Source organism: Pleurodeles waltl, chromosome 4_2, assembly GCF_031143425.1.
Source record: "Pleurodeles waltl isolate 20211129_DDA chromosome 4_2, aPleWal1.hap1.20221129, whole genome shotgun sequence".
In the NCBI taxonomy this organism is placed as follows: domain Eukaryota; kingdom Metazoa; phylum Chordata; class Amphibia; order Caudata; family Salamandridae; genus Pleurodeles; species Pleurodeles waltl.
In genome coordinates this window covers 1,056,832,183-1,056,856,433 of record NC_090443.1, presented here as the reverse complement: position 1 = coordinate 1,056,856,433, position 24,251 = coordinate 1,056,832,183, and the positions used below count along the sequence as shown (strand labels likewise).

General features: G+C 44.2%; 1 protein-coding gene across 2 annotated transcripts in view; it reads right to left on the bottom strand.

The window, feature by feature from the left end:
* Positions 1-233: 233 nt before the first annotated feature.
* Positions 234-24,251, bottom strand: part of LOC138293746 (glutathione S-transferase P 1-like) — a 59,371-nt gene continuing 35,353 nt past the window's right edge. For both annotated transcript variants that reach the window (XM_069233084.1, XM_069233085.1), the window contains exons 3-7: positions 19,278-19,390; positions 18,057-18,144; positions 17,588-17,691; positions 3,481-3,582; positions 234-575 (exon numbers count right to left, since the gene is read on the bottom strand). In XM_069233084.1, the coding sequence (XP_069089185.1) occupies positions 387-575; positions 3,481-3,582; positions 17,588-17,691; positions 18,057-18,144; positions 19,278-19,390 (596 nt within the window). In that variant the 3' untranslated portion in view covers positions 234-386. The remainder of the gene's footprint in view (positions 576-3,480; positions 3,583-17,587; positions 17,692-18,056; positions 18,145-19,277; positions 19,391-24,251) is intronic.

Below are 24,251 nucleotides of genomic sequence, written 5' to 3'. Positions count from 1 at the left end.
CACCCCCAGACTCCTCGTCCCATCCCTGCTAGCCTTTGTAACTGAACGTAAATATATATTACCTAAGCCTTATATCTGTATTAATTAACTGCACTATAGCATCATTTCTATCTGTTACCAACAATCTTCCTTTGTGCCGCCATTTTGAAAGTGTATTGTTTCTTTTCAAAGGGCTTTTTTTAAATAAATACAAATAACATTCAATAACAGTCTTGCAGATGGGCAGACAAGACTTTTTGATAAAGCTTTTTATTTTTCAGTTTCCTTCCATGAGCCCAGAGATTGATCAGCTCTTTCCCCTGGATGAAGTGGTCAGTCACAGCTTCCTGGTGAGGTGGAAGAGAGGTTTTCTGAGGTGACCGATGGCCCATTGGATGATGATCCAACTACAGCATATTTTCAGGTAAGAAGGGACGGTTCTTGTGTTCATTCGACTGCAGAAAGGCCTTCAGTTTGGGACGAGATTCCATCTTTTCTTTGAAGGCTTTCAGACGGGGGAAGCTATTCAGGCAGTCTGGGGCGATGAACAGATGGAAGAGAAGAATGTCCAGGAGATTGTAATCGGCAAAGGAGACCTGTCAAGTGGAAAAGACATCCAAGTGAGGAGGAGATCGCTCAAGAGATAAGAGATAGCAAAAGGTGTTCAGCAAAAGAGACCTTTTCAGAGGACAAGATAGGGAAGAAAAGTGACCCTCTGTGTGACCAGCATGAATAATAAGACAAAAATCAAAGGAGATCTGTTGATCTGTTAGTACCACCCTCAAAACAAACCATATCATACCTCAGCACTGGGTAAGCAACCACTGTGTGGTTAAAGGAAGGCGGAGAAAAGTCACATGAATGGGCAGTAGTATATTTTCCTTTCTAAGATAAAGAACAAGAGTATTCATAATCTGTGATCAAGGATCAAAAATCTTAGATTCCTGTGTCTTTTGCATTTTCTGCAAGGGATTGTAAGAAGCATAAGATCGCATTGAATTCCTGGAAAAAAACACAAGGGATCTTTTGCAGCTGTCAGCTTTAACCTACCCTACCCTTGATGACTCTGTTTATTTGGAGGGGAGGTCTCTAAATGAGAATACAAAAAGATTGAAGAATCATACCACATAGAGAGAAAGAGAAAGGAAGAACACTATGGGAAAGGTGTCTTGTGAGGAGGAGACACTCAGGAAATTAAGGAATCACTGAGTGGACCTGAAGAGGACACCATGGGACAAGAATGAGGAACAGGAGAAAAGGAAAGGTGATCTGACAGAAGACAAAGAGGACACTGGAGATGGAGGAGTTACCAAGGGGCAACAGAGAGTAACAGGAGAAAGGGGACCTGAAAGAAGATGAAGAAAAGACCCATGAGATGAAGGAATCACCAAGAGTCAAGATCAAGTAATAGTGGAAAATGAAAGGAGGCCTGTCAGAAGAAGAATGCACTGGAGATGAAGGAATCATCAAGAGGAACGTGTAATAAGAGAAAGGAAAAGAGACCTAGGAGAGGAAGAGAACAATGGAGATGAAGGAAACACAAAGGGACAAGATTGTGCAACGGAAAAGGAAAGTGGACCTGTCAGAAGCAGACAGATAGAACAGTTAAGTGAAGAAGATCCTTCTGAACAAGGGGACTCCTACGGCATGAGGCAGCCCCCGTGGTTTAAGACAGTGATGGAGAAAGGGAGAGTGATACAGCAACTGTATGGCAAATCAAGGAGAAGAAATGTATGGCGAAGGAGGGGAAGGAGCAGAAGAAATGGCAGAGATGAAGGAACTTTCCATAGAGACCACAGAGAGAGGGATGGAAAAGGGGAAGGACAAAGAGAATTTATCCAGAGATGAAGACACTGAGGAGAAAAAAGGAGTGGTCCATGGGACCGGAAAGAGATGGAAAACATGAATGAACAAAGCTAGTTTCCCCTCATAACTACCCTCCCTGGTCTCTTCTGTTTCCGGTTTCCTAAACCCACACATATTGGTTGGGCCAAGTACACTATATGCCCACTCTGCCACTGCGTGAATCAGTCATCCCCATGCTGTGTGAGGGAGCAACTGCAAAGACCGTGGGTTCTCACAAACAAAGGGTGGTCTGTAGTGTGCCCGCGGGCCGCTCTGATGCCAGCAAGGTGGAAGTGGGGCTTTGGTGGGTGCTATCGCTAGCTTGGAAGATTCAAGTGTAAATCAAGATGTAGCTTGTTTATTGAATTGGAATCAAATAGAATCCATTGCGCAATGTGGAACCAGAAAACGTGGGATCAATCCCGGCTTCCCCATTAGCCCAAGTTGTGTGATTCTTGACATTTGTCTAATTTTACTTTGCCTCTTTTTTCTTTGTTATGACATATAGGGCCACCTTCAAATACATGAGTTCAGGATATGCGCTGTACAAAACCTTCCCTCTTGAGTTTTATGCAACAAACTATAATGTTATCCATGTATAATAACAACCTGGACCACCCAGAAGGCTCTATGTGGCAACTGACTTGCCTCTTAGCTCACTATTGGCACTGTCAGGGTGGGCGGAGGCATTAACATTTCTACGTTCATTTTTGAAAACTATAAGTTTGACAAATACTTCTAACTGCACTGATCTGATCAGATGTCCTGGGGGGAAACACATCTGCATATTCATGGAATATACTTTTTCAATTTTGGAGAGACTTTGGGCCTGGTTTAGAGTTTGGTGGATGGGGTTACTCTGTCACACATGTTACAGATAACCCGTCCACCATATTACAATTCCATTATATCCCATGGAAATAGTAATACACAGGATGGGATGTCTGTCACGTTAATGACGGAGTAACCCGTCCGCCAACCTTTAAATCAGGCCCTTTATCATATTTTTACACGTTTGTTGCAAAATGTATTTATAAAAATAATGCTTTCCTAAAGTTAAGTGTTCCAGGACACCTTAGCGGCTTCTCCTCTTGTAGTTCAGCTAGTGTAAATAAATGCTAGCTGTTTCTTCAATATCTTTCTGAATGTTACTGCTCGATCAAGCACACGACAGTCCAGTGCAGTAGATCTGCTGGGACCACATGTGAAGGTCGGGATGGGCTGTATGAGGCCCCAGGTCATACTGTGAGAATCACTGGCCTAGACCATACGCCCCTCTGTACCTGCCACTCTCTGTTACTCTGTACATTATGGCAGAGAAGACTCCACAGACCGCTCGCCCACTATGATGCAGGTTTACTAAGACTCATGCAGTGCTGGGTTGCGTTGCATGGGAAATCATTTTGCTATGTACGTTTGTGCCTCATGGATGCACCATATTTACTATACACACACTACGATGCAAAGGTAAGGCACAATCTTAGTAAATCTGGCAGTAAATGTCTCTGTTACCAAAATGCATTGTAAGGGACAGTTCCATAGGACGATAAACTGGAAGTCTGCAGCGTTTTAGTTTTCCAAAGCCCAACCTCTCTTTTACCTGCAGGTTGGTGTCACCCCTTCAGAGGGCAATCATGGACCTTCAGCTTAGCTCACCGTGCTGCCAATGATGAATCCACTTGAGCTCTGGGAGAGAAGACGCTCAAAATTCCTCAGATGATTCGGCAGCTCTTCTAAGTACTTCTCTTTGTTGGTTTTCTGTGTTGAAATAAGCCAAACATTGAAATACCCAACAGGCACCACCAACAACTATCCATGCAAACAGACCAATATACATACAGGTAGCCATGTGTGCAGAACAGAAAACATACAGGAACCCAGCCAAAGAGACCAACAGACATTCAGGCATCTGTGTACCCAGACCAACAGAGACAGTCATGAGATTATACCAGCAGACACACAGACACAACGGTATAAAGACCATTAGAGATGCAAGCATCTCTGTATGCAGACCAACAACCCATACAGAAATCCAAGCAACTAGATGAGCAGTCACACAACCACCACTGTACACAGAGCAGGAGTACACATATCCATGTGCAATATTCAACATGCATATGGGCATTTATGTACAGTGACAAACAGACTTGTAGGTAGCCAAGCACACACGCCTTCATAAGAACAAATACTCCTTGTACATCGACCAAAACTCTTACCCATGCGTGCAGACCTAACAATTTTAAGGCCCACAACCACATGCACCTACCAATGAGCACACACTAAACACACAGAGGAATCCAATTAAATAACTCTCTACAAAAGTACCAACACACATGCACAAGTGACGTTTCCAGAAAAATATATATGTTATAGACAACATAGTCAACAACAAATGTATCGGCACTCATTTACACAGACCGACAAGCTCACAGGTGCTAATGCAAACAGACCAACCGACATACAGGTGTCTGTGTTCAAAGGTCAACAGCCAAACAGGTACCCATGCAAATAGACCAGCAGACATATAAGCATAAAAGTAACCGGCATTTAACTTGTCTCTTAAGGTTCAGGTATTGGACTGTGAGGCACTATGGCCTCACCATAGATAAGGACGTATTAAATGTCTGCTGTGGCATTGTACTAACTGAGATTGGTGTTCAGTTGTGCACAGGAATGGATCCCGCAGGTCGGAATGGGCTACTGCTGGCCAGGAGCTTGCTTTGTACTTTTGGTAGTGCCAGGAGGATGCCATTCCTTATTGCCCTTATAGAGATTGCGGATTCTATTTTCCTTTAGGTAAAGCAGACGAGAATTGTTGTACTTTGTGATATTTTGTTTATGCTAAGCAGAAGGGAGTGAAGTGAAAATCGCCCTCTGCTGTGTTGTGTGCTATATCATTTAGGTGTCATGCTGAGATTGGTTGTTCAGCTTTGATTGCAGTGCTAGGATTCATCGTTATGTCATTTGGTGCTGTACTGCAATTGGTTGGTTACATGGAGTCGCACTGGGATTGGGCATTTGTGTCACTGAATATCGCATTGTGATTTGCTGGAAACTGGTAGTCATTTAATTTGGGATTGAAACATTCTGTGTTTATTTTGTGTGAATAGGGAAACTAAGGGGCAGATTTAAGACCCCTAGTGCCTTCTTTGGCCACATTAGTGTCATTTGTTTTACACTAATGTGGCCCAACGAGGCCAAAATCGCAGTGCCAAATTTACAAAGTGGCACAATGCATACCTTGTGCCACTTGGTAACCCTTTGTGCTACATAATGCCTGCGCCAGGCATAATGTATGCAAAGGGGGTGTTCCCCCGTTAGGGGGGGGCTAAACAAATTGGCCAAGAACATCTATGAGATTTCTTTTCGTTATTTTTTTGGGTACTTTCAATGCCTGCTCAGAGAGTTATAAGAAGGCACACCATTGTTTACAAAGGGCTTTGCAGGATTAGCATCAACATTTGTGCCGCTAATCCTGTAGAGCTAACTAGCGTCAAAGATTTTGACGCTAGTTCTCTAACTACTGCCATGGTAGTTAGGGGGCGCTAAGGGGTGCAAGAAAAATGATGTTGCACTGCGTGCAGTGCCACTTTTTTAAAAATCTGGCCCTAAATCTGTTTAAGAAAATAGCAAAATAGAAAAAAATTAGAAATGATGATGCATCTGCTTGCCAGGCTGAATAAGTTCCATCGGAGAGGACACCCATCTGCAATCTGGCCACTGATGTCGAACTTCACAAAAGTGTTTGGAGTCAAACAATAAGATAACAGCGAGTTGCGTATTTGCTATTCCCACTTTATGGCACGTTCAATGTGAGAAAAATTGAAAAATTTGGGAAAAGTGGTGAATGCGATGAACCCTCACCCAAGACCCATGCAGTTTGAAGCACATGCTGCACACAAAAAGGAAAAGCAGGTTGAAGGGGTCAAAAAAGAACGCAAGGCACAGAGGTGATGAGAGAGTGTGCTTAAGGGCATGGGTCTTTATCCTGCAATTGTAAAGGAAGAGACCAGGCAAAAATACAGAGAAAGGGAGGTCGGGCGACAAGGGAGAGCCTGTGAATGACAATGATACAGAAGATTAGTTCTTGGATGGTTTATTGATTTCCTGAACAACTCCATACAATGCTGCCCCTCAATGTGTAGCGCAATCTCCACAGCAGAAGGGGGGGGCTCATAGAAGGTGCGAGTGGCCCTTTGGCACAAGGACCCTCACAGGGATGTTTCCAACCTGCTACTTTGAGTCCATCTTGGTTTGACCCTTGTACCGGTTATCACTACAGCTTTTTGCTTCTGAAACACAATCCCAATCAGAAGAGATTTCCAAAAAGACAGAGATGTCATAAAATTAACAGCAGAATTTGAAGAGCTAGTGAAGCAGATTCTTGAATTAGAATTGATAAAAATGTTCATTGGGGCTGGGGTTATGTTCTTGAGTGGAGAGACCTCACAATACACCTGTGAAGCACATGCTAGATTGGAGGAGTTGGCTGAGGATTTTGGGATTGATCTGAATGAAAATAAGAGCATGCAAACAAATTTCAGGATGGTGGAGACAGATGGTGAAATAAAGAAAACGAGATTGGCAAGTTTGAAAGGGCATGTTAAGGAGTTGTGTGGGACATTCTGGCCAGAATGTTAGGAAGATTGAGAGAATGTTGGGGGGAATCAGAATGTAGTGGGAATTCTGAGGATGGCATCTGGCTGTGAGCAGATGAAGAGCTGGGAGCAAGCTGGCACTGCTCCTTTGCTTGGTGTACTTATCACAAAAATAAGGTATGTGCACAACTTACCTGCTCTGGATGACTCCTGTACAGCACTCTTAACAAGTTGGGGGAATGCAATAGAGTGTGGGACAAAGTACAAAAATAGAAGAATTAATGGTTGAAGTGGGAAGGGAATAAGATGAAAAAGAGAGGGGAACAGGAGGAATGTAAGTGAGAGTTAGTGGAAGTGACTCAGGTTGGAGAGTTCTTTTGACAGAGGTACACGGAGGTGAGTATGTCCATGTGCTCTGGAGTCACTCTGGTCTTATTTATTCACACATCAGTTTCCAAAGTTAACAAAGAATCCAGACAAATGGTACACCGAGGTTGAAAGGATTATAAAAATCTTAAAGGTGCTTTCGGTTTGAAATTGCTGTCCCAAGGATTTGTGGGCAGAATGCAATGTAGTTGTGGGTTGGCCCAATAATGAACCACAGAGAATGTGCATTCTCCTGCTCTCATGTAACCAGGTAATTCCTCATTTCAAAATGAAGGTCCCTCGGATAGATCTAGGTTTGTTCAAAATAACCAGGACAAATTCACAGTCTAAAGAGTTGGTGCATGTTTATTATAGGAGGTTGATGCATGTTTTCAGACAGCGTAGTGGCATTGAATATCCAGAAAAGGAGAATCTTGGTGGATTGTTGTCCAAGTGCATACTCAGTTTGCCTACAGAAATTAGTTCCCATATGGAGCAAAATGTAATTTGTTGGCAGCCAAAGCCACTAGACGAGATTGTTGCCTGTGCAAAATATTGCACTGACAATTTGGAAGCAAAGCAAAAGAAGATTAAGTAGAAATTCATATAAGCACAGACAAAGCTGCTTCAAAAAGGATGTGACAGATTCAGGGTTTAATTCTATTCCCTGTGTCGGTGCAGGAATGCAGGGAGTTGGTTTTCAAGGTGGTGTTCAGCTGGTGTAGACAGGGAATTTTGGTCCGCGAGGTACAGCCCAAGGGCTGGCTGCCGACTCAAATACAGGGATGGACATAAAAATGTTGAAGAAAACCACTGCTTATCATATTTGTAACAAGGTGGGTCACTGGAAGTGAGAATGAAGGCTGAACCCAAATTGAGTAAAAATTAAAAGGGAATGCAGTGCCAATGCAGAATAAGTTCAAATGTAATTTAATGCTAATGTGCTCCAAGCCTATTGAGGCAACAAAATATGGGAAACAGAAGGTACAGTCTAAATCCAAACTCTACAATGCAGCAAAACCAACCCTTTCATATTTGCTGACAATTCCTAACAGTTTCTAACTTTTAACAGTCCAATTGGACTGGGTACTAATCAGTCACAATGACAGTGCCTGGGAGGGGAAGAGGAATGCCTACTTGGAACAGTTCTAGAAGTAGACCAGAGTCAACCATAAGTGGAGAGAAAAGTAAATTACCATTCTGTATCATTTTTAATCGATAATGATGCCACCCGCTCTAATGTGAGAACAGTAGAGGTCCCAACTCTAACCCTCTAGGGAGAACAAGTCCAAGCTGTAGGCATCCACAACAGAGTATGAACCCAGTTTCAACTAAAGTCCCTGTAATGATAGGTATCCTTGAAAATGGCCATCAGTTTGTATTATGTGACTCTAGTCCAGTAAACACGCTGGGGAGGGATTTAATCTGCAAAATAAAGGGAGTGGATTTTAAATTGAAAACATGAGGAACAGCAGTTGGGTTCCTCCCAGTTCTAACCAAGGAAGACTTACCTCCTGATTTATAAGGTACAGTAAAATAGGAAGTCTGGGATTTTACAGGCAAAACATTAATTGATTAAAAATGTCAATGCAATGAGAATCAAAGTGAGACCTAATCCAGGGTATCCCTTAATGCCTCGTTGTAACCTCACCCCTGAGCATGGGGCAGGAATCACTCCTGTCATCAGATCCATGTTATCTTGAAGCAAGTGCTAGTGAGACCTTGCAACTCACCAGAGATGGGTTTGGAAAAACAAAACAAGAGATGGTGGATCGGTCAGGAATTTAGAAATGTGAACCAAATGTTAGTCCCATGACGTTTCGTAGTAATGAATGCTGCAGAGAATCTCTTTCAGATTCCAGGGGATGCAGAGTATTTCTCGTTCATTGATCTTTGTCGAGCGTTCTTTTCCATTCCTTTACATGAGGATGGCCAACTACTTTTTGCTTTTTTTGAGAAAACTGTTGTGTGGTGTAGAGTCCAAATGGAGTATACAGAAAGCCCCTTAATCTTTAATCATACATTAAAGAGAAATCTGGAGACCTTACAGCTGTCTTGCAGTTTGGTTTTAGTGCTGTGCATTGATAACCCATTGGTGGTGTCAATATCTTGAGAGGACTGCAAACAAGAGACAATTGCATTGTTGAGTCACTTTGCAGAGAACAGACACAAGGTGCGCCCTTCAAAATGCAGTACTGCCAGAGGAAGATTCTCTACTCGGGACACCACCTTGAGAAAGAAGCTAGCAAACTTCCCAAAGAACACATCTCCACAATTCTAAGAATGAACACCCCCCACGACACAGATAAAAGTCGGAATGTTCCTGTGAATGGTGGGCGACTGTTTCAGTGGATTCCCATCTTCTATGTTGTCCCACACTCCCTCAGCCTTGTGTTGCTTGCAGATTCCACGTTACATTTACACATACATGTTGCACAGCAGTGCATGGTTTAACCCCTTAACTGCTGGGCCTTTTCCCCTTCAAGCGCTGAGCCCTTTTTGACTATTTTGGGGTAGTTCACATTTAGGCTTCCTTAACTTTTTCTCCTCATAAGGTATCCATGCAAAATATGCATATTTTTTTCCAACATCCTGGAGACTCTAAAGGTACCCAGGGTTTGTGGACTCCCCTGGATGGGACTCAGAAAATAGGTAAAATAGAGCTAAATTTTCAGTCTTTTTGAAAACGTAGGAAAAAGTGCTCCAGATAAGTGTCTTTTCTTTTTCTTAAAAATGGCATCAACCAAAAGCCTTTTGTGCTAAAGTTACCACTGCCCCAGCTTTTAGGAACATGCATCTAACTATTTACCACAGTTTTGGCTTTTTTCAAAGAGGCAGCCAGTTTTCTTATTTTTGTGCTTTCCACCTGCATCTATTTTCAGGTAGAAACCAGTGTGAAACCTAGGGGTGGTCGAGGAAAGCTATGGATTTCTGAAAAGTAGACAGAATTCTAAATTCACAAAGAGGCCATCTATGTATATCCCTCAAGGTTTTCCTAAAGAAAGTAAGGCCCTCATTATGTCCTTGGAGGTCTTATGTGTCAACGGGTCCGGTAAACCCATCCAAATGTGTCAACGGGTCCGGTAAACCCATCCAATGTGTCAACAGGTCTAGTAAACCCATCCAAATGTGTCAACATGGCTAGTAAACCCATCCTAATGTGTCAACAGGTTTGGTAAACCCATTCAACTGTGTCAACAGGTCCGGTAAACCCATCAAAATGTGTCAACAGGTCTACTAAACCCATCAAAATGTGTCAACATGGCTAGTAAACCCATCCTAATGTGTCAACAGGTTTGTTAAACTCATCCAAATGTGTCAAAAGGTCCAGTAAACCCATCCCAATGTGTCAACATGTTCAGTAAACCCATCCAACTGTGTCAACAGGTCCAGTAAACCCATTCAACTGTGTCAACAGGCCTATTAAACCCATCAAAATGTGTCAACATGGCTAGTAAGCCCATTCTAATGTGTCAAAAGGTCTAGTAAACCCATCTAAATGCGCTAATAGGTTTAGTAAATCCATCAAAATGTGTCAACATGGCTAGTAAACCCATTCTAATGTGTCAACAGGTCTAGTAAACCCATTCAATTGTGTCAACAGGTCTACTAAACCCATCAAAATGTGTTAACATGGCTAGTAAACCCATTCTAATGTGTCAACAGGTCTAGTAAACCCATCAAAATGTGTTAATAGGTCTAGTAAATCCATCCTAATGGGTCAACAGTTCTAGTAAACTCATTCTAATGTGTCAACAGGGCTAGTAAACCCATCCACATGTCAACAGGGCCAGTAAACCCATCTGAATATGACAACAGGTCTAGTAAATGTCAACACCGTAGGTCGTTGAAATCAGAAAACATGCAGTGTCACACTAAGGAAAAATCCAGAAGCCAAGAAAGAACCCTCCTGAGTAAATATAGTGAACAGATTAAAAACCAGTTCAATGAAATGCTGTTACCTCTGAAGAGTGACACCGGGGAGAAAGTGAAGCAATCTTGCAGGGGAGAAATGAAGAAACATACAATTTCCAGGTGAAAAATCTATCCCACGACGGTGGAAGAGAAAAATCTGACAAGTATGAAAAACAAGTATGAAAAACAGTGATGGATGGAATGCTTGAATGAATCTCAGCAGCTGGTGGTCACTCGGGCTGCCTCCCAATCCATTGCTATTTTGCCGACCATACCACTTCAGTTTGGACCCAGCTATATGCAAATCAGTCTCAACCCTGCTTCAATAGGATCAGTCCAGCCCAAACTGCCAAGCCAGGTATTTCTTGAACCAGAACACAAGCAGCCCAGGACCAGTTTTGCATTAGTAATGGGGTACAGCTTAGTTGCAGTGACTCAGTGTGCATGGCACCCATGGCTGGGCATACCTGTCCTACTTAGGGTGACACAATGAATATACAAAACAGTAAGGGATGGACTGCTTGAAATAATTTCAGACACTGGTAATCAATCAGTCTGCACCCTAATCCATCATTATTTTGCACACCATGCCACCTCAGTTTGGACCCATCTATATGCAAATCAGTCTTGACCCTGCTGCAATAGGAATAGACCAGGCTGAACTGCCAAGCCCAGTCCTCTATGAACTGGAACAAAAGATCCCAGGACTGGTTTACTATAAATCTGACAGCAAAGATAGTGACAGCGATGTGACGTGACCGAATAGTAATGGCCACAACCGAAACGGAGAAACGTCCAATGTTACAGAACGCATAAGAGCCATGCAGCTGTGGGCAGAGGGAAGCAAAGGAAGGAACACAGATTAACAAAAGGAACAAAGTAAGCTCATAAAAAAAGGCTGGCAAAAAATAGAAGTGGAAAAGGTGAAACAAGCATTGGCAAAGCCAATAGGGTTCGCTTAGGCATGCTCTATTGGCTTTATACATTTTTTTTATATGTTGCACAGCAGCACGAGCTGCTGTGCAACCTGGGTTAAAGTAAAAAAAAAAGCGCTATTACACAGCCAGCATTAAACTCTTCAAGTGCTTTTTTATTTTCCTATCACTGTTGCGACAGAGGCGCAGATACTCCCTGTGATTAAAATGTTAGTTATGCACTTAAATAAAGAGGGTTCAATAAGGGCACATCAGAAGAATTCTGACAGAGGCGTGGTGCCTTTTAATTCAGGAAAAAACAGATGATACACCGGTCCTTAAACAAACAGCTAATTAATTTTGATGCGTTTAATAGCTGTGGCTCTAAATTCATGAGGCTTGTGTTTGAGGCCTGTACCTGGAAATCAGAGGATCAGAGATGTCAGCCCATCGCTTGATTTATGGGTAACTGAAAGCTGAGGATTCTGACATCAACCTTTTGGTGCATCGGTCAGCCATTGGCTGTCACTGGGGATGGCTAGAAAGGCTCCTCTGGTGCTTTGCACCAGAGGGTTTCTTTTCTTCTGCAGCTCTGGCTGCTCTAGAAGAGCTTCCTGGGCAGTCTGGGCTTTTTTATTGTTTGTAATGATGATCAGCGCACCCAGCGCACCGAAGGGCTAGTTTCACTTTCAGTGAATCAGTGCTTGGGGGCATATCTCAGCCACCCTAGCACTAATTCTTTTGGGAGAAGTTTTGTTGGAAAGGAAAAAATCTGTATTATCCAGTTCTGCCCAGTGGACCCTGCTTGGGCATCACCACAGAAGGGCAATCCCCAAGCAAGGATCCACCCACTAGGCACCAGGGATAGGGAGAACAGCCCCTTAGGCAAGGGCTTGTGCTCCCCCAAACCTCCTCAAATATATCTATCTTTCTTCCTCCTGGGGGCGGGGCAGATGTGGTAATTACTCTCAATCATCCACCCCTGGGGGGAGAGAAAGCCCACTAGACACCAGGGATTTTTTTTAAATAAGGGCTGCCCATCAGGGCACGGCCATGCCCCACCTTAAGTAGATATGGCAAAAGTTTTTATGTCCCCCCCAAGAGAGCAGATGGAGGTAATTACCCCCAATCTGCCCCCCTGGTGGGCACAAAGGCAACTAGTCACCAAGTTATTTTTTTTAAATACAAATACAGCAGTGGGGGGCTGCCCACAATGGAAAGAAGGGCAATGCCCCTACAAAAAAAGCTGTCTTTCTGTTCTCCTTGGGGCAGATGGGAGAGATTACCCCATGATTACCCCTAAAATCCCCCTGGAAACAGAAAGCCCAGTGGACACCAGGGAACTTTTAAAAGAAATATAAGGTTAGGGGGGCTGTCCACCATGGGCATGGGCATGCCCAGGACCCTCCCCGACAACGAGGTAGACAGTCTTTCAGCACCCCTGGGACAGTTAGCAAGATTGCCCCAATTGGGGTGGTTGCCCCAAATCTACCCCCCAGGAGGTTGAAAAGATCACTAGACACCAGGTATTTTGCATAGTGCTTTGTTTGTTTTGTATACTGTCTCCTTTTTCTATCCTCTATCTAATGTTTGTTAATAAATTCTTGTTATCCCTGCATTATCGTTTTTTCTGTATTTCATGTTTCTGTAGCTGATTTCCTCCTGTCTGTACTCTGTAGCTTTCTTCTGCTTTGCTAGTAAGCTTTCCCTCTCCCCTCATATATCGTGTTGTACTTTAAGACAAATAGAACAGATTTGATTTTTGGTACTGTGAAGATTGCAGGCCCAAGTAAGTGAAAATGTTTTTTTGCTCATGGTCAAACAATCAATGAGAGAGTGGCCATGGTCATGGACACCCACAATGTTGTGTTATCAGTTCATTTGTGCAGTATACCAGCAGTTTCCATGACAGTGCAGCACGGCAAGAAAGTATGAGATCTCATTGCATTTGCAAACTACGACCATAGGGCTTATTACAACTTTGGAGGAGGTGTTAATCCGTCCCAAAAGTGATAATAAAGTGACGGATATACCACCAGCCGTATTACGAGTTCCATAGGATATAATGGACTCTGCCCCCCATTACAAAAAGTTTTAGTTTGGCTTAACTACCTTGGTTTTCAAGCATTGTCAACCAACAAACCTCCTAAAGTAATAGCTTCAGTAGAAGATACTGCTAACCGGACTGTAGTGAGGTATTGAGGTTGTACTTCAAAAATTAAAATAATCACTTGGGAGGCGAATCCGGCATCTAAAATGTTACATTTTTTCCCGTCGCACAGACCACCAGTCTCAGGGCCGGCAGTGTCAGTAGCGTCAGTGCCCCCGAGAGGCGGTTGGAGCGGGAGGCCCGGCGGCAGCAGGGATGGTTGATGGTGAGTCACATTGCTTGCTTCTTGACAAATTAAGAATACTGCATTTGTTAGGTAAGGCAGATATCCAACCTTGGGTCATCATTGTTCATCACCTCCCTGCCCATGGTATGCTGCCACCCGTGACCTAATTGCAGCATGGTTCAATTCAGCACTGGAGTGCTGGCTGTGTAATGAGCGTCTGCCTCAGTTAATGTGGCATTACAAAGTTTTCAATGCATTAGAAACCAAAAACAAGGTGTGTTTCCCAACACCCTCTCAGTCTCCTCCTACTAGTACTTCACTCTGTCATTCTCTGATAAGTTCTGTCCCTTTTGTCATTCATCAACTAAAGTGAGTGAATAAGCAAAAGCTTAGCACATGGTGATCACTGATACCCCACTATTCTGTTCCAAAACCTCTACCTAGCCTGATCCTTCTAGTTTAGCCCTGCAGTAGATTAACTTTCCTTACTGCCAAGTGAAGGTATTTGTTGAAAATAACTTGTAGTGGAGATCGAAGCCTGGGGAGTAAAGTGGGACTAAGGGCCTGATTTAGAACTTGGCAGATAGGATACCCTGTGACGAATGTTTCAAATAAAATCTATATCCCGTTCCTTTCCCTGTGCTGCAGTGCATCGTTTTGTTCACAGTCTACTTACACCAGACAGGATATCCACATTTTATACATGATGTGTGTGACGTAGTATTATTATCAGTACTCATCTTCCTCCTTGGAGTCCGGGTAGAGTTGAAAGACAGTCGGAGAAGGGCAGGCCATCTGTATGAAGGTGAGTTAATAAATTGCACATTACAGCTGACCAAGCTGCAGACTGCAGAGCGTAGCAGGGTAGTACCTGACCCTAGCATGCCTCCATTAAACCATGGCGGTAGACCAGCTCATAATGCCATGGGCGGTACTATGTTGGCCACCGGGCTGGAGATAGATATCTCACTTCCGAGGACACAGGCCCCTTATACAGGGCCTGCCAATGTTGCAGAGCCCACCCTCAACCGGGCCACAGTTCCCCCTTTATCTCAAGGATTGTGCTGGTGCCACTGCCTGCGTGGTCCAAGCCGGACTTCGGTGAAGCCCAAACACTACCAGGAAGGCTGTGGCTGCACTCCGTAAGTCACCTAGAGTACTACCGTATTCCCCATAAAGGGAGTGCCTGCATATTTTCCAGCACAAGCCTGTTCTGCTAACACATTGATTTATTGGGGGGAACGCTGGAGGAAACACTTTTCCCTTGCTCAACATTATAACTTGGGCACTACAGAGGTTCTAAGCACTCCTGTAATACCACAAGGAGATTTTCAGCTATTATTTAATGAATTCAACTCTTCTGTGAGGAAATAGTATAACTGTTGATTGTTTCATTGGATTTTTGTAGTTTTGGTCTTCTTTTTTATTTAGACAAATATTCTCTATTTTTCTAACCTAGTGTTGAGTCTTTTTGTGGTGTCTTTCACTGTGTCACTGTGATTTAAGTGTTGCATAATACTTTACACATTGCCTTCTAAGTTAAGCCTGTCTGCTCTGTGTCAAGCAACCAGCGGGTGAGCACAGGTTAATTTAGGTTATGTATCTGCCTTACCGTGACTAAGGTTGTGGTCCCGACTTGGCCAGTGTACATACCTCTGCCAACTGGAGACCCAATTTCTAACACAATCATAGACTTATTTACCACCCAGCAGAACACCTTAGTTCCACTTTTCTGTGCAAGGAGAAGAGAGGAATGCACTTGGGGCCTCAATGCTCTGTCTTGACCACAATCACAGGGCCTCTTCTTTAAAAATTCCCTCTTCTTCAGAAATTCTTGATCAGTCTGAGGAGGGAGTTGGCAGACATGATTCTTATTGATCCAGCCTGGCCTCACTCGCCTGGTTCACTCTGGTAGCAATTATGAAAGTCGATTGGGGACAACCTCTTCCCTAGGTCACTTCCACACTGTTTACCCTCATCTTCATGTCAGCAGCCTGAGAAGGCTTAGATTGGCAGCCTAGTGTCTGAGAGGTCTGCACTGGTGGATAGACGATTATCTGTCCACAACTCAAGAAAAATGTCCAATCTATCCTCATATGATGGTCATTGGGGTACCTTTTCTAGATGGTACACATCGAAACAACAATGTCCACAAACAACAACTTTAGGTCAGGTTCTGGAGTATCTCCAGGGCGGCTTTGGTTTGGGCCTTAAAGTTGCAACTTTGAAGTTGTACTGGGCGGTTGGCAAAGTCTTTTGAGGTCCAGGAGGAAACCTGGACAATGACAATAATTTAGTTTCTTGACTGTTAAAAGGCTTTAATAATACTGACCTTCTTCTTGACCCTCATTCGGTCCTTATTGGTCCTACAAGTGTTGCAGGATTCACCATTTGAACTCTTTCACTTCACTGATTTTTGCTTTTGACATTCAAAGCATTCTGTCTTGTTGCTTTAACTTCTGAAAGACGATTGGGAGAATTAGGTTCTCTGTCCTTTCAACATCTATTTTTTCAAAATGTTCATGATTGGGGTTGTCCTGCATTTGAGCCATTCCTTCATGCCCAAGATTTATTCGACCTTTCATACAGAGCAAGAGATGGTCTTACCGGTCTTTCCCTACCCCAAGACTGAGGAGAAGGGTCTCCATCTTGATGTTAAGATGGCTCTCATGACTTATTTGGAAAGGGTTGCTGTGACTAGATATGAGGAGTCAAATTCTCTTTTTGAAGCTTTGGTCCTCTCAAACAAGGTTTAAAACCATTGAGACAATCACTTAGCAGATATGTCAAATCCATGATCACCTTAGCATACAAGATGGCAGGAAGGCCTCTTCCCCAAGCTTTCGAGGCAGATTGACAAGTGGTTCGTCAACCTCAGTAGCAGAGTCCTAAGGTGCCTCTGTGACAGAAATATGCAGAGCTGCCCCATGGGAGGCACTGTCACCATCATTTGTGAAACTTTACAAAGGGTTACAGAAGCCAGAAATACAAGATGCTTTTGGCTTGAAAGTCTTATCTGCTGTGATGCAACAAAGAAAGGTAGTTGATTGATTAAACATTTTTTTGGAAGTGATTCTGCATCTCTGTTGTCCTGGTATCTTTTTTTGCTTGCTATATCGCAATTGGTAATTCATTGCAGCAAAGGAGTACGAAGCGGTAATACCTCAATTACTTACTGGCAATTACATTACTCTGAGCACTTCCTTTGCCAAGATTTCTTGCAAAGTTCCTTGACCAGGCCAACTTTGATCAGTAGCTTGATTCAACAAATAAAAAAGGTAAGGAAGGTGGGAGAGATTTATACACCGACAATTTTTTTACTCATATGGGTTGTGTCTTGGAGGCTCAACGCCTCATAATTTGTCATTAACCTTGGCAAGAGGAATGCTACTGATAAGTAATTGAGGCAAGAAGCGTCACAATTTGTCATAGCTGGGTGGGCTTCTACGTTCTTGCCTGACATGATTTACTCTGCACCTCACAGAAAGATAGACTGGGGGAGTCACCTCATTTCCGGATAGGCCAGCCACCTCTGTGCACTGTTGAAGATTTCTCTTTTGGCACCATGAATTGATTTAAGAGAGGACCCATCATACTAGAGGCCACCTTGAAGTAAACATAAAGAAAAACTTACCCACTCTTGGGTAAGGCACTTATAAATCTTCTCACGCAGGTCCTCCATCCCGTCGTTGGCCATGTCAATGAGCGCAGCTTCCTTGTTGTTCTTCCCGTAGAGATCTGTGAGGGAATGTGACATTTTTAAGAGGATGGAAAGGAGGCAACACACTAAACCAGGAATAGTCAGGCATAGAGGCAGGGTTCACAACCAGTCTATGCTTGTTCAGCCTCCTGTGAGCACAGCAAGCCAGATTAGAAACCTTCCCCTGTTAGGCTTCTCCACGTCCTGGTGCTAAAACCTTCGCTGAACCCTGGTGTACTGAGGGCTTCATTGCTCTTGAAGCACTGAAGATTTTGTTGAACTGAGCATTTGTGAGACCTTCAAATCCCTCTACGTTCACCTCACTCCTTACTTCTATCAAAAGGAAGGATTCCCCAAAGCCCATCATGAGACAGTGCTCCACACCTCCTTGTATGGTGCTTACCGTGTTTGCGCCCAAGATATCTGAGAATGGCATTGGACTGGAACAGGATAAAATCACCATCGGCAAACATGGGTAACTGCCCAAAAATCTGAAAAAGCAGGAGAATGAAAAAACAGTCAATGCACTGGGAGCAGTGAGCGGATCCTGATGAATTTAACAGTTATAGGTCAAAGCTCAGCGGTTGACGGGATCCGCTCAAGAACCTGTCAGTTACGGATTAGCTCCAGGTGGTAACCTGGGACTATAACCAGGGGTAGTCAAATCCTCAGCCTGGTCACCCCATGAGTACCAATGTGTGCTGTTAATCATGTGCACTTCATAGAACCTCCAGGCCCATGTGGCAATGTTTATGGGATTCCCTCCCTATCTGTAAGAGTCGAGGGGTTTGCAATGAGACCAATATAGCACAGTCTCAGCACGCAATGCTGTGCCCCAAACAAGCCATCCATGCGGCCTTGTCTAGCTGGAAGACAGACACGCCCCATAATCACTATGTCCACATCCTGCTTTCTTCAGACCAGTGAACGCTGTTCACATCCTAGCCCTGAGGTAAAGTCACAAATATCATCATACATCATTGGAAGGTGACCCTGTGGCTTTCAAGGTCATGATCTTTTCTCAGTACAAGTATCTCCACTCATCCAGGCTACAATCAAAGCTTGCATCAGAAAAGTGTGTTATTTACCCCCTTCAGTCAGTACTAGCATCCCTCCCCCTAAATAAAGTATTTTGGTTTGCACATTCCGGGCGGTCTCCTAGAAAAAGGATTGTCTTCCAATAACCCCAGCTCATGTCCCAGTTTGGAAGTCCACTATTTCCTGCACCACCTCCACTCAACACTTAGGGGTGTATATATGAGCCCCTCGTGCCGCAGTGGCATCACTTTTTGTGATGCAAAAGTGGAGCAAGCCTTGAAATTATATCTAAGAGGGCGTCTGCACAGATGTATTATTTTAAATACCACACACTCCTGCCCTTACCCTGTTACACAGCAAGGTGTCACAAAACCCAAAACTATGGACCTTAGGACCGAGCACTCAATACAAGCACATTTCCTCTGGATCTCCTTGGTGACATCCTAGAATGAGCGGACACTTAACAGCTGGCAAGGAAGATACTAATGGACCTGTAAGAGGTGCTGGACACTTGCTCACCTTGCGACAATGACTCACCGTAGCGAGAGGCGTGATAAGAACCAAATCCTTCTTCATAAATACTCACCGCCGTCTTCTTGAGCTCAACCTTTCCATCATTCCAGTCTTGAAAGGAGAATTTGTCCTCCTTCCACTCACAGCCCTGGTCTGCCAGCAGGTACCGCATGGCCCCTGAGCGGCCTACAGGGAAAAAGACAGAGGAAGGTTAGGAGTTTCCAAACATGTTACAAGATATTGCATGTGGGAATACATACCAGCTGCACTGTAGAGCCATATAACACATGGGAGTCTGAATCCCACCCTCCAGTTTCCTTATAACACTCAAGATGTGACTGCTATAGTCACCTGCGATAACAAAATACTTCACTTGCTCAACAGTAATGCTTCTTTACATTTGAGTAGCGACTCATAATGCCTCCTGCCAGAACCAGCTGCCAAGATACAGGCGGGTCACGGAGCACCATTACAGCTGCAGTTTAACAAAGAAAACAAGAACCTGCTTTTTAACCTTATTATCTAATTTTCGAAAAGGAACAGTGATGAGCAGAAAGGAGAGATGTATGACAATGTGTTTATTTTCTGTACATAGTTGATCACAGGAAAGAGAATGTCTCTGTAAGTTATAGCGCATGCTGAGCCACAGCTCCTTTTAAATCTGATTTACATTAAAGTGATTTTAATATATGTTGAAAGAAATTGCTCACTACATTCTCATGCGTATATTTTACCATCACATTTTCTGTTTTTATTCTCCATGTCTGCAAGCATAGTATATTGTGTGGTTAAAGGAGTGGTATAGTTAGGCTCACATTTTAAAACTACAAAACCATAGAAATTCAGCTGTTACAGTTAGAGTTATTTCGAGTTACTATAACTTGTGCTCTGAGGAATCTATGGCTCACACTCGCCATGCACTGCAAATCACTTCAGATATTACAGCTCTCGTTACATCTTTTATAACATCATTGCTACTATCATTGCAACATTTGTTGTACTGTTATTCATAAACAACTGCATTGTGGGAGCGCTAGTTATAGTTAACTATAACAGGTGAACTTCTATAGTTTGGTACATTTAAAATGTGAGCATAAGTATAACATCCCTGTTACCAACAAGACCCAACTTGACATATACTTATACATATATTACCTACCGGCGGCCACCAGTAGGTTGTTATAGTTAGGACCTAGTTACCATACAAAAAGCTTTTTTTGACTTGGCTATACCTTTGGCGCCGTTTGACAAATCTTCAAGACTTTTGTTTTAAGAAAAGGGGGGGAGCTCACAAAAAGTGCATTTCCTATTATAATTCCAATAGGAATTTTGAACACAACTACAGCCCAAACTGCTGGATGGAATTATACCAAATTTGGCAGAAAGGTAGCTTTTGGTCCAGAAAGTGGCTTTTAAGCCCTTTTGTTGTTTGGTGTAAATCGGTTCAGTAGTTTTTGAGATATTAAAAGAAAAATAAATATAAATATCTAGAGGTGTGAAGGCTTTACCAATACCCCCAATCTCATGCTGAGATCTCATTGGCTGCCAACACTCCAACTAGGAAGAAAAAAAGAAAAAAAAGAATAGGGGGGCAGGGTAGGAACACCCTGACCCCTTAGCTCAGGCCCCCCCGCAGCCCCAGGGACCACCACCTCCCTGGGGCTGAAATAAGATGATGAAGGGGTCCACTGTGGACCCCCGGGACCACCGCCTCCCTGGGGCTAAATTAAAGATTAGAGGGGGAGCCACGCATCCCCCTTGAGGAGCCAATAATGGCCGTGGGGACCGTGCCCCCTTCTAGGGCTGCCTCCTGCTATGTCACAGGGTGCCAACCCCCAGTACATAGCTGTTTGCTGTGATTTGGTGGGAGGTTTGACAGCTCCCACCAAGTCAGAGCAAACACTCTGGCTCCAGCGGGCGGGAGCTGTTAAAGTGCTCCTGCCCAGTGGAAGTGGAAGTTTCTTCTGTTTCCCTGCCCACAGAGATTCGGGCAGGAAAGCAGATGAAACAATTGCTTTTACAGACAGGGAGCTGCATGTTTAGTAGTGCCTGTGTGCAAAATCAATGCCTGCACCAGCAGGATGCGGGCAACTGGCTGGGACCGCGGGGGCCCTTGAAGTTCCACCTGCAGTCCCATTACCCACGGAGTGCTCTGGGAGGCAACCAGAACAGATGGCTTGGCCCCAGGAATGAGATCCCTGGGGTCAAAATTGGCCGTGGGGGGGCGTGCAAACCCCCTCCATACAGGGCAACATTTTAGAAGAGAAAAGTGGGAGATATGTAGAAACAAATCTGAAGAATGTATTCCCCCCATTGACTTCTACTGGAGCCTGAATCGAGTTACTGTTATGTATGGGATTTGGAAGTCTGGTGCTGCAGAGTAGGATATTAGATATGCAAATGTACGTTTTTTTTTCCTTACCTGTCAGGTGCATGGAGAAAGCGCTATGGCATACCGAGAAAGCACGATGCAAGTGCTGTGCATTGGCCTGCAGGAGTAAGTTACTGGCAGTGCATACTGCGAGTTACACAAGACCGGGCCCTGTCAGCTGAAGCCCGCAGAGGAGTCGGGTTTTTACATGCAGAAATAGGCAGGAGGGAGACTAGCCTTGAAACCGGTAGTCTCCCGCCCGAATCGGGAGGGTTGGCATGTATGCTCCTCCTCCATTTATTGAAGGCCGGGTCCCAGTTTATAGGGTCCCCCCCGAGGACAAGATCGGTCCAGGGAGCGGGGCAGCGCACCCCCCTCCTCTATTGAATTAAGGCTAGGCCCTTGGGGATGGGGTTCCCAGGGCCAAATTCGGCCTGGGAGGGAGCCTCATGCCCCCCCCCATTTTACCTGGAATGGATCTGGGACCCACATTGCAAATACCTCCACTAGGTACCTCCACCAGGTGTGGTCCTTGTGCAGTCCAGAATTCTTCTTAGAGTTGTAGGTAACCTTTGTGATTTATATCTGCAGATACAGTGTTTTCCTCTAATGTCATCAAGGCTCTGCGTGAATTGCAGCTCAATGAGATGTTCATCTGTTTCTTCTGATACGCGTCTCTGCCATTCCTGGTATCTAAGTGTGGCCCTGCGCTGCCTTTCTCTGTTTCTACCTTCACGAAGGGTCTCTTGGAATCGACCTCTTCATTTGACATCTTGTCATTCTTTTCAATGCTGTCTGTGGGAGAAGAGGATATGAGGCACTTGGGGATTCCGACCCCCTTCCCGCCATCCTGTTCCTGGCGGGTGTCGTGGGGCCCCCTGCCACTGGCATGGGCAGTGCAGGGGCCCCCTAACAGGGCCCCATAATGATTTTCAGTGTCTGTTTAGCAGACACTGAAAATCGCGACGGGTGCCACTGCACCCGTCGCACCCCAGCAACTCCGCCGGCTCCATTCGGAGCCGGCTTCATCGTTGCTGGGTCTTTCCCGCTGGGTGGGCGGGCGGCCTTTTGGCGGTCGCCCGCCCGCCTGCCCAGCGGGAAAGTCAGAATGACCGCCGCGGTCATTTGACCGCAGTGCGGTCTTCTGGCGGGGGAACTTTGGCGGGCGGCCTCCGCCACCCGCCGAAGTTGGAATGACCCCCTATGTCTGGGAGATGCTTCAATATAGCTGATGTGACCTCATTCAATATAGTGATCAGAATCATTCAGCAGGTTATCATACATCAACAAACTAACGAATGACCTTCCACTAACCAATCAGACACCTGAGATCCACCTCCCTTTTCCTCACTGACACCTCCCAAATCTGCTGATCCAACATCAGAGGATCCTCCTACTCTCACCTAATGACCACAGCTCGGAACGATCTTCCCCTGCACCTCAGGATCGCCGCATCACTCCAGAAATTCAGAAAAGGACTCAAGACCTGGCTGTTTGAATGAACAGAGCACTGCAAAGCAGCTAGCAATGCCAGCACCTTAAGACCCTCACGGGTGATTTGCTGCACTTCATAAATCCTGATTGATTGATTGATTAAAAATGGGTTGCAAAATGTTCTATATTTCTACTGTCATTTGAGATCCTAGAATTGGTTTGATTTCAATGTCTCCTGTGCCCTTGTAGGACCTGGGGGAGAGGGGTGCTCCCACCATATCCCATTGCACACTACTATTTGTGCTTAATTAATCAGTGATGTATGGAACAAAAATCTCCTCTGTTTTGGGACTTGTCCTTCCTGAAGTTAATGATTTTGTAAATTAGTTTCCCTGAAAGCGTTGAACAAACCACTATGTTCTTTGGTTGCTTTTGCTCCGAGGCACTTCTATGTTTCTAGGATAGATTTATAACTCACTATATTATAACCAATACTTCATTTAGGTGGCAACTTACCTGCCATGCATTTATTCTTCCAGTGGATTTTCTCTCCTGAATAATACTGAGTTATTCCTGGGTGGTGGTTACTATGTTTATATTTTTTTTGCATTATCAATGTTATTTTCTATATCACCCACCTGCTTCTCATTCTTCTATAGGTCTAACTTGGTTAAGTAGTAACAGTATTTGTTGGTTGGGGGTGAGAATATATTTAATCCTGAACTTTAAATTATTTTTTTTCCTTCAGAGGGTGATCTCGGTAGCCACCTTCCCGATTACCGTAGAGTTTTTATTCTTATTTTAGATTGAGTCCACATGTTAGTAACACTCTTCTCTGGTGTATGGCATAGGTTCTCCTACGACAAGTTGATGGGACAGCAGATAGTAAAGTGAATGGATATGGAATTATCTAAAATGCATACATTGCACCAAAGTCTGGTTTTAGTGTTTGGTGAAATAATATAGTCTTATTGCATGCTGGCCCTATGCCTACTGGACCTCTGCAATGCAACGCATACTCCTAGCCTTTACCCCAGCCACTAATCTCTTACTGCGTTGGCTGTATCAACTTTAAATGTCTTTATCATCTTTCCTGGGGTGCCAACAACTACTCGTGCTGCTTGGAGGAAACCCCTGGGGTTGGGTTTATCGTGGTACTCAATGGAGAGAAGGCAGATGGTCTGCCGGGCCTGGCATCAGCACACCTGCCCCTTTTAACTCCATTGTGCTCAGGTCCACTCA